At 34.6% G+C, this 11,590-nt stretch overlaps 1 protein-coding gene across 1 annotated transcript; it reads left to right on the top strand.

Annotated features, from left to right (window-relative positions):
* Window positions 1-66: 66 nt before the first annotated feature.
* Window positions 67-10,828, top strand: LOC139147092 (transmembrane protein 231-like). Its single transcript, XM_070717955.1, has 7 exons — window positions 67-218; window positions 1,718-1,884; window positions 3,193-3,321; window positions 5,556-5,699; window positions 6,924-7,005; window positions 7,529-7,634; window positions 8,131-10,828. The coding sequence occupies exons 1-7, from the start codon at window positions 80-82 to the stop codon at window positions 8,306-8,308; spliced, it is 945 nt and encodes a 314-aa protein (XP_070574056.1). The 5' UTR covers window positions 67-79; the 3' UTR covers window positions 8,309-10,828.
* The last annotated feature ends 762 nt before the right edge of the window (window positions 10,829-11,590 follow it).

Genomic DNA, 11,590 nt, shown 5'->3' with positions numbered 1-11,590 from the left:
TACATTGTTTATACGAGAAAATTGTGTTGTGTTCAAAACGTGTGTGTACGAGCCGAAATGTTTTGGCTCAAAAATTAAAATGGCTGTCTACGAAGTGTACAATCACCCAATCGTTGTGAGATACAAGACAAGTATTTGTACAAAAGCATCGATATTCGCACTCCTAGTGGCTTTGTTGACTATCATTGCACCTTTCCTTGTTGCATACACCAGTGAAGGTGGGTTTGTAGGGAATCTTCTATTGTTGCCTCGAGAATAACGTCGTCGATCGACGTACACAAAGTGCTTCACCACTGATTTCAGCTGCACCGCGCGCTGTCATGGTAACCCAATCGTTTACGATTTTAACCTGGGCCACCTCTAACTTCGGCCATGATATAATATTTTGAATACTACTGTCAAAATTCCTGATTGCTGTTGATGCTGGCTTATTGCAGAATAATGTTGCAACGACAAATATACCAAGTTTTGCTGAAATGAATTTGGCGGATGAGTGCAGTCTGCAGAGGTTATTGGATGAGGTTGTGAGTTTTGGATTCGAAGGAAAATGCTCCCTTTTGGATGCTACAGACAAACATATCATTTATCTCCATACAGTGATTTTGAAATATCTCCTATTGCCACCTGCCAGCGTTCGTAACTTAAAGGTGTTGCAAGAGTCATCGACTTTGTTATTGATTATAAGTCCAATCATGATCATGGATAAAGGTCTAAGGTATAATTTCAAAAGTGCAACTACAAAAATAGATGCAGTACTGGATTAAGTGTAGAATAGGATCACATACAAGTTAATCAGAATGCCGATAAAGCCTAGGTTTGGAAACGTATAAAATACTCTGTGTGCTTGCCCACCTGCATACATAATGTATAAGCAGGGCTCGAAATTAACTTTTTCCCTGGTAGTCCACTTGGGCTACCATTTTCTGAAGTTGGTAGCCCAGTGACAATGGCTGGTAGCCCATGCACTTTTAGTTCAGGGATAAGTTGTTTCATTAACCAGACAAGAAAAAGCTATTTTTCAAGATTCTACCCATGAAGTGAATTTTCTAGTCATTTGATGTGAATATTGCACACCTTTAGTACCTAAGGAAACATGTATAATGTACGTTATGCAAATTTTGATAGTCGTAATGACAACGACACGACCTTCTCAGCACTGAGACATAGTGTAGCAGGGCTAAAAATAGATCACGGGCTTTCTGTAGGGACCAGGCATAATTTCTATGTAATTGTGATTGATACATTATGATGAAAAATGCGACCGTGACGAAAATACATTTTCATTGTCCATCATTTCCTGTTCCTGTGTCATTCAAGTGCGGTAGTTCAGATATAGAAACTTTGTTGCAAAGTTCTACCGCATGGTCGTCTTCGTTATTTTCATTACAAAGTCATAGTCTTGCCTTTCTGTGTCTAGCTGGGTTTGAGTGCATTTAGGAGGTCCCAAAGTGACAAGCCGGACATGGTCATGCCAAGTACTGACTGAATTTCAGGTCCCAAGCTTTGGTAGTCCATGTGGGCTACCATTCATGGATTTTGGTAGTCCTAGAGAAAAGTTGGTAGTCTGTTGATGCGGGACTACCGCTAATTTCGAGCCCTGATAAGAGATCATTCAGTCTGGCACTGACACATACAATGTTTGTATTGTCTGATTCAAATAGTTCTGATATAATTTTTTTCCATAACTATGGTAACATGATTTACAAATTGTGTTTAGGTTTCTGGATGAAGACCAGTGTTTACAGGGAGCAAGGTGAAGTTCACTTTAAACATCAGATACTGATGATATTGGAAGGTGCCACAGCTACAGAATACACAACATGGAGTACTTATCACAATTACAACATGCTGAACCAAGGCAGACTTCGAATACCAATAGTAAAGGTAAAAACGTTGCTTCCATCAAAGATCTTTTGTTTCTCCAAGGTTTACTTAAAATATTTTGAGAAAATCTTATGGTAATGCTGGGTTGTGCGCAGTACATGTAACTACAAAATGCTTTCATTGATCAGTAAGACGTAACTCTAAAATGCAAACGAATCCATTGATCGTACTCAAACAAGTTAACAAGTTATATACCAAGTAAAAGATTATCCATGAAAATTGTTGATTTGTTTTGGTGGATACATGAATGATTAAAGGCCTAAGTACTTGCCTTTGTAATTTCAAAATGTTACACCACTCCCATACCGATAGATGACAATACTAAAAGAGTGGTCTATTGATATACAATTTTGCATCATGTTTGTTGATGAAATTCATATTTTTGGGTGAACTGTCATTCTTTGTAATAATTAATTGAATATTATGTTAAACTACATGCATTCCATAGGGAATTCATTGAGGATATTGACCTGTGTTACAAGATAAAATTCTCGGCCTGGTTTTGTCAATTTGGGCAAAAATATGTTTTGTGGTACCTGTATTCCATGTACTGGAATTGACACTTAAAAACTGCTGTTTAGAGATTTGGAATTGGCTATGCATAGACCCTCAAGAGTCTATTGGCTATGGTTGTTTGCGTTTACTGTACTGAACCAAATACAAGTTGATAAAATGTTTCACCTCTTGTACACTTTAGATGAGTGTGAATTTATCATTTGTATCTTTGTGAAAGTGACAGATCATCTGATCATTTATGTTATTACATCTACAGTTATAATCACACGCACCAGGAAATTCACACCTGTCACTCCAGTTCTGGCCCGTCTCCATTGGTTACCAGTTTGTCTCAGGATTGACTACAAGATTTTGTTGTTAACGTTCAAAGCTATCCACAACCAAACGCCTGCATACATCAGTGATCTACTCCAGCCTTATATTCCCACACGCACACTGCGCTCCTCTGCCAAGAAACTTTTAACTTGCACAACTTACAAAAACATAACCTATGGTGGCCGTGCCTTCTCTCACGCTGGCCCTAAACTATGGAATGCACTACCACTTGACATCAGAGAATCTACAAACCTAGAAACTTTCAAAAGAAAGCTGAAAACTCACATGTTCACCAGAGCATACAGTGTGGCTTAACCATTGAGCGTCACAGAGCAAAACTTCTGTTTTGGATTTTGGCGCTATATAAACTCTTGCTGATTGATTGATACAGTTCTTAAGTATAGACCAGTACAGGAAATCAGTCAAGATTTGTTGAGGTATTATGGCTTATTTCTTTCATGTGCTCTTGCTTTACAGTCAAGAGAAATTGATGAAAACAGGGATGGCAAAGCTGATAGATTACAAATCAATATTGAAACACCAATGTTGGATACAGAAAGTGTGTATTCCGTCCATCTTCTGCTGATTATGGAATTCAAACTTCACGTTAGTAGTAAAACATTTTTTACTTTTCTTCCATTTGTGTAATTAACCCCTAAGCATCTGTGAACTTGGATAATTTTTAGCTCTCATGTCATATATATATATATATATATATATATATATATATATATATATATATATATATATATATATATATATATATATATATGACCGTACTCTCTGTGCCCAAGTTCAGAGGTTGCCATAAAGCCATTATAGTGATAACCGGGAGGGCACATTGTATACATTTTGTGTGTGTGTATATATATATATATATATATATATATATATATATATATATATATATATATATATATATATATATATATATTATATATATATATATATATATATATATATATATATATATATACACACACCAATTATCCCTATAATATGATGTCACACTATAGGTATACGGTTTATAGCAGTTCCGTATACCCATACTTCTGTCGTCAAAAGTAGGGGTATACGGTTGGCACTCTTTTCTACTGAAACTGTTTGTAAACATTCTCATATAGATGAAAATTGAGTGGGCACAAAGGAATTTACAGAAAAATGTGGCATAGGCAGTATATAGCGAAAATGTCAAAGCTTTAGATAGCAATAATTGTGAAAGTTTGTGTGGTTTTTTTTTCAATTGGGGAAAACAGAGCGTTCACTGTCGTCTACTCCCTATGTGTGCTATACCACTGTGCTAGCTCGTCACAAGGCGTAAACAGCTGAGTCATTGCTCAAAATCGACAAATTTATCACCGAACAAGAATCCAATATATATTAAGAATATAATTTATCAAAATCAACACATCATCCTGTCAGGTGACGGGTTAAATTCTTAGCGTCAGCAAAGTGTTGTATTGCCATTGAACTTCTGCGGTAGGCTGTACTAAAGTAAGCATTGCACAGTGTGTTCGTTCTTGCAGTATAAACAATGTATAAAGCGACGCTAAGAACAGTAAGACAAGGTTAAATTTTGATGCATTTTTAACATTATCACTTTACCTTCAAACAAAATAATGCATCTGAAGATACTACCGGTATATCATCCTCCTTTCCCTTGTCCTCGATGATAACGGCTGTATCCATTCAAGTTTTGTGTGGAAAATCAGACAGCGAGAGATTACTCTGACACATAGAGAGGAACGTGCGTCCGAATGTGAATGCGAATGTGAATGGAATCAGCTGGAGCTGAACAACATGATAAAGGTCCAAATTACATCGCATGGGAAAGCGAATTTTATTTGAATAAAAAAAGTTGGTCTATGCATGTGATAAATACATAATCTCCCAGTATTTTTCACTCATGTGACGTCATCAAAGACTCGAGTTCCCCCAATATAGCTGTATCCCTCCTCGCCTACCGGCTCGGAGGGATACTGCCACAGTGTTGGGGGAATCCTCATCTTCGATGACGTCACACTGGTTTGAAATACTAGGAGATTATATATAAATATGTGTGTGTGCCTCTGTGTGTGTGTGTGTGTGAGAAAATGGGAGATCATATATGTTCTGTGTATCAACCACAGTTTCCTGGTATACTCCACAATGTGTTATAAATGGTCATGCACACCATATTCAGCTTTCACCTTGTCAGTTACAGCTTGCATTTGTGTGACATTAATTTCTATAGAAAAGGAATTCACATCCAGATAGAAATACAAGTATCAATAATTGTGCATGTCACATACACATACTGGCTGTATTGAAAAACCAAATGCTGTTTTTTTCAATGCTCTGTAGGGAGTAGATCAAGACAGTCATTTGAAGATGAAACATAAATACTGGGAAAAATCATGAAAATTTATTGTTACTAAACTTTTTAAAAGTAATTCTTCCCTATCATTACACTAAGAAGTTATTTTATGGGCATACCAATATACAAACATACAATTCCATGAAGTGCTGTGTAGTGCAACATACATAGCAGTTGAAAGATTTTGAATTCCTTAATGTTTTTAGATTTAAAGTTTGTACTAAACACATTTTTTGTCAAGTAAGTTCATGTAACTTATAGTGAACACTGTTTGTTCATTATTTATTTCCTCAGTATGTTTTGGTGTGTAATGAGTTCTCGATTCAGAAGAACTTGTAATTTATACAGCATTGATCTTTTTCAAAACTTCTCTTCTATCGGACAATTGTATGATCTCAAATTCACCTAAATCTTACATTTTTTAATCGTGGTTCCCTTATAAGTTTAAAAAATAAATTGCTGCTTTTCTTTTGCATAATAACAGAGGTTTTCAAGTCTAATCATGGAAAGTATGGCATATATTCACTACAATTCACCAAGACCTGGTGCTCAATTCACAATCGATGGCGAGCTAAGATTTAAGCAGAATTATCCATTAAATCATAGGGGAAGAGATGAACGATTTAATGTAAGTATTTGTTTGGATGAATTGTATGTAAATTGTTGAACTTTGTATAGTGTGGTTGGCAAAGCTGCCTTATCACATGCAAAAGCCAAGTTTGTCTATCCTGAAAAAAATTATGGGAGTTACATACACTCTGGTCTCGTACATTATGACAACCCAAATCTATGTTGTCAATCTTTTGTGTTAGAACTTTTTAAGTCTGACCTGAAATTTCGTAAACTTAATCACATTTTGTAGAATCTTACAAAGTATATCCATGTAGCAAATTTTGAATCCTCATTTTAAAGTTTTTTTTCACTGATGTAGAGGTCTGTATTTATATGTCTAGATCTGACTGCCTGAGCTTTGGATGTACAAGAGTACTTGCATACCTGAATATTGCCACCACTACAATGAGGGTTTGTTGTAGCTGGTTGTTGTTCTGTCTTCATGTGTGAACAGTTGATTTGGACTCTATAGGCACTGCAACTTACCTTATTTTTCATAGTTGGCATTCTTGGAGTGCCACCTATGACCAGCTGGAACAATGTGACTGTGTCTCTGCCTGCCAGATTCAGTTTGTTCTTGAAAAAAATTGCCTAACATTGTCTGGGGGAATTCATGGCGTTGGCTATTTTTTAAATCATGTGTAATTTCGCAGGAGGTACATGTAGACTGAAATATTGGGGTGAAATTGTGACTCACCTCACTATACGGATTTTATTTATGTAGTAGTAGTGAAATATTGTTTTACATTGACCAGTAAGTGTGGTTTTTTGCTCAAAATCAACACATTAAAGTGACGATTGGTAATGTAGCATCGTGACATGTTTAAAAAAGTGGTTCAAAAAAAGTTAAAAGGCAGACTTGGAAATAAATTCCGTTTTATTTATTTAGCAAAAAATAATGAAATCTTGGCTGGTGCAATTGATATGTACTTATGTCATTCCATAATAATTTCTTTATAGAGTGGCAACATCAAGCAGTAACATGTTAATGGTAAATCATTGGTTGATCATTCTACAGTAAAGCCTCTTGAAAGTGAAAAACCTCTTTATTTGTCATTTTAAATGAAAACAAATCTTTTAATAGAAAGGGTGTGTATGTGTGTGTGTGTGTGTGGGGGGGGGGGTTCTTGGAATTCTATGATTGCCCATTTTACCTTACATACCAAGCAGATGTGAGACAATGATTTACTATATCTGTTACATAAACAGTGTCTAAACTTGATGAAACTTTCTTTTGCAGTATCCAGTCATTAACGGGGACAGTATCTTTGCAGAAGATTATCAACTTACTCACATTTTCAAGCAATATTTGGATCGAAATGGTGAGAAATATCTTTGATTGATGGCAAATGAATATTTGCATTTTATGAAAAAAATTGCAATTCAGTACCATTCAAAATTCAACAAAATTTAAATCAGTATGATTTTTTGAATCGGTATGACTTTTGTACAACAAAATTTGAATTGGTATGACTTTCTTACAACAAAATTTGAATTTTTATGATTTGCATACTACCAACTCTTTTGTAATGTACAGCTTAACATTTTTGATCATAATCACATTCTTTGCAGCAAACTGCACAAAATTTATCTTGCATGTATAATCTGATACACTTTTCATGTATACTACAATGGTTTTTTTTAACATTTAAATAGGACTCTTGATAGTGAGTTTGGTATGCAAAATGTTTGATAGACCATTGAATTCTAATTTATTGGTTTAACACACGATTAGCAAACAAGACCGAAACATTGCTAGACTTTCATTCAGTACGTGTAAAGTTTAAGGTTAACCAATACTAACCTATGCATGTATTACATGTACATCTATTTTTGTACTTACAGTCAGTACTATCTACACTGGTGAATATCCTGTGTGGATTAGTGGTAAAGCTGCAGGTCAGCCCTTTAACATTGATGCTACATTGAGATACCCAGAAGAGAATATCATGTATCCTTTCCTACAACTACTTCTCTCGTAAAGGAAGATCAGCTTGCATGTTTAAATTTGTTTCAAGTTGTTTTCCACAATCTTCCTTGTTATAGTGTCATGGTACCTTTCATTGCGGCAATACATTCTAATGAGATTCATTTATGCCGAGGTTACAGTAAAGGGACAGGTTTTTGTCCAGCTTTATCTCAAACAATTAAAACGCCAATGCTCTATCTCTGGTCCTTGCAAAAATACTTGTTAACATTGGTGTTACATTTGTCCTTTGGTCTCCTTTGAAAGTTGTGACCAGTTGATGAATTTGTTCAGAGATAAAACTGCCCCTTCAAGCAAACTTCTTTTCAATGTATTTTCTTTATTAGAGATGACAAAGTTGTGTAACTACCAAGGAAAATTACTGTTTCTATCAAGGATAACCATTACAAATCCTGTTTGTATCTACTACTATGAAGATTGTTTCAATCACATAAATTGTGTTCCTTAACCACCACTGTAGGTTCTATACAGGTTTCTGGCAGCTCATTAAATGGGCTTGGATACAGTATTTGGCCATTCTGCTCATCTTTATCTTCATCTTTGAACGCATCAAGACTTTTGTCTTCAAGAACAAAATTGTCTTGTCAGCAACAGAGAGACCAACGTTTGATACACCTCACAAGTCACATGTAGACTAGATGCTGTAAGAGCAGATGATCTGACACGACGGACAGTAGGTTGTGTACTTACTTTATCACATACAACAAGTGGATTGACATCAAGGATATGTTGGAGAAGACAGTTACTGGTCACATTAGCACAAATGGAGGCGAACATTGGTTACTTTTTACTTTTTGAAGGATACAATTAAATTAAATTATTCAATGCTTAATAAATCAAGGATAGTATATATTTTAGATCTCACATTCTTGCAGTTTTTACCATTTGATTCAAACAAATGTTGAACTTTATCTGGTCAGTTGAATTCCTGTTGACTGTCTTGACAGAGCAAGATATCAATTATTTTCATAGAATGTTGACTTTCCAGCTACATTAACTACACTTAGTCTATAATATCTTTAAGAGGTCTGTATCAGTTGATGGTTTAATTTCTTACTATGTTGAAAATATTGCAGTCCAGTACTTTGGTCCATTTCAGCCTTTGGCTATCTGGTATGTGTTGTTCTTTTATCCATGGCTATTGTCGGCTAGCTTTATTGAGTAATCTACCGGTAATCGGTTGATAGTATTTTTGACCAGTGCAAGATTATTATCATATATATAGCAAACCCACACGTGTATAAGATGGGCATTTCCTCCTATTTGCTTATCAGTAGTTGTAAGTTGTGTCTTCTGTGTTTGCCTAGCTCAACACCATGGATAGTTTGACTTGTTTAGCCTCTGAAAAACAAAACATATCACTGCTTAACCAGTGCTGTTGACTCTTGGGAAGCCATTTTGATATTGTCCAGTCATTCAATAGATAGTGTGACATCCAACATGGGATCCTTTTCTGTAAGCTCAGTATTAAAAGCCAGGAGCAAAATTGGGGCAGGGAACTAGACTGGTATGTACAATTTGTCTAATATGTCAGTTGTAGTACTACTGATCACCATTTAGCATTAGACTTTGTTAAGATTTAATACAATTGACTGACCAAATTAATAGCTGATTATCTGTAAATCCTAAAATTATCTGGAGCTCATATTATTCCATATCAGAACATCTGGTTCTGGGAATTATATGATAATTTTCAACACCAGGAAAGGTAGAACTTTAATATGTTATCATGCTTGCCAACTTATTCCCAACCAAGAATTTTGTTTTGTCAGATTTGATTCACCAACACGAAATGTCAAATTACTCTGTATAGTATCAATATTCTCTTTAATTAGTATGTTAAGCAGTCTTGATGTTTTTCAGGATATGTTCATTTGGTGCAAATTTTAAACCAATGTTTTTGAGAAAATCAAATTATTTAGTGGTGAATAGAAAACTGTAATGATCTTGACTACACAATATTCCTATCTAGATAGTTACATATACAGCTAAATGTGATTAAGCCCACTGTTTGATATACAAGTGAATATATATATATATATATATATATATATATATATATATATATATATATATATATATATATATATATATATATATATATATATTTTCACGGTTACTCTACCCCACGTAGAGTAACCATGGTTATATTGCATGAGAGTTGCCGTGTAGTTTATCAATTTGTGTTTGTTTGGCTTGGTTTACACCGGCAATGCTTCTAATCTCTCTTGAAAACCTTGAATATTAATTATAACATGTAGAACATTGTAGATTTGCTGAAGTCATGTCCAGTGCCAAGGTTGGATGGGAATGAATAACTGTATCATATTGAATAACAGTAATACTTCAATGATCATTGATATCTATGTCTTGATAAGCTATTATTTATTGTAACAAAGCTGAAACATTTATTTCTGATATGAAAACATGTAGATTGAAAGATTCCTGCAATGAATAGATCATTCTTTTTATCTCTCTAATTGTAAATACATTTCACATTTTGTTTTACTTTAAGGACTGTACATCTACCAAATATGATACTAGGTTCATGTACATATTTCATGAACATTGAACAACATGGTTAATCTTCCCATCCTTTGTAGCCATCTCATAACGAGGCGGCATACTACAATAGAGTGCAAGCTTTTATATGAGTAAGCTTACCCCTTTTACTTTGTTAATGAATGGTTTGCTATCCACAGACACACAACTCTATGCAGTAACTCTTAAGCTATAAGGCTGATTGTCATGTTCCAAACATAAGTAATGATATGTTTGGCATTGAATGACAAAATTGAGTAGCAAATCTTTTCTGTAATGTTTCCCTGTGTGGCCTTTCTACCTTGTGGATATAATAGTCTAGTTGCTTCATCATTGCAATGCTGATCAAGGTGTACATAGCAGTGGTATGGTCAATATTCATTCTGGTACTACTCTGGAGAAGATTCTTGTAAAGTGCTTTTGAATTTAATATTTATTGCTACATGATGTACATTATTCAAAACTCACAAAAGAAATCATTTTTGAGCTTTATTTCTGTTTGAGTTTTCACATACAGGTGACAGATGTAAAATATTTTTGAAACAAAATACTGTTAATTATGAAAATAATTTTGTACAAATCTGTAACAATAAAATATCTTTTGTAGATTTTTAGGACATTTTGTCTTTGTATTGAAGTAGATGAAATACCAATTGACAATATGAGGTTATTACTAAAACAATGGCTTTTCATAATATGAACCTTTGCACTGATTTTGACGGACAGTGGTGCCATAACCACCTCTATGCTATCCTAAATATAAAATATTTGGAAATTGGTTGTGTAATCCACTGGTATCTCTTTTAGTTTTGAAAACTACACTTCTAAAATTAATATTTTTTTTCTAAAAAAAGATTAAATCAAATGATTCAAAGTCTGATCATTGCAGTTCAGGCATGTATAGCAAGTATATTTAGCTCTTTCAAAGTTGAATATGTAGAATTGCATGTAATTTATCAATGATACAGATGCTGAAAAGAACTGCACCGGAAATCATACAGAGTAGCAGACACATCATAGTATACTGGGGAATATCGATGGGATTATTTCATTCAATATCAGTCCCTGCTTCAATATTCCATAATCTTGGAGAGAACCCACTTACATACAATCCCCTCCACTTCTACATATACTGATTTGGCATAGATTTTATTTATACTAATGTCACCATAATCCAACGTTTATATTCTTGTCATACAGATAATAAGGAAAGGCAAGTTTGATTTGTTTGTTGCTTGGGATGATTGTCACTTCTTTGATAATTGGTATCGCTTTTCAGGAGTGCTAGTAGAGCGCCCTCAAACAGAGAGATTGATTATTCAGAGCTGTCACCTTTCACGGTAAACTTTTGGCCAGTTTGCTTGCTGCTCCTTGGAACA

This window comes from Ptychodera flava, chromosome 13, assembly GCF_041260155.1.
Source record: "Ptychodera flava strain L36383 chromosome 13, AS_Pfla_20210202, whole genome shotgun sequence".
Taxonomy (NCBI): Eukaryota; Metazoa; Hemichordata; class Enteropneusta; family Ptychoderidae; genus Ptychodera; species Ptychodera flava.
This window is presented reverse-complemented; position numbering and strand designations above follow the sequence as displayed.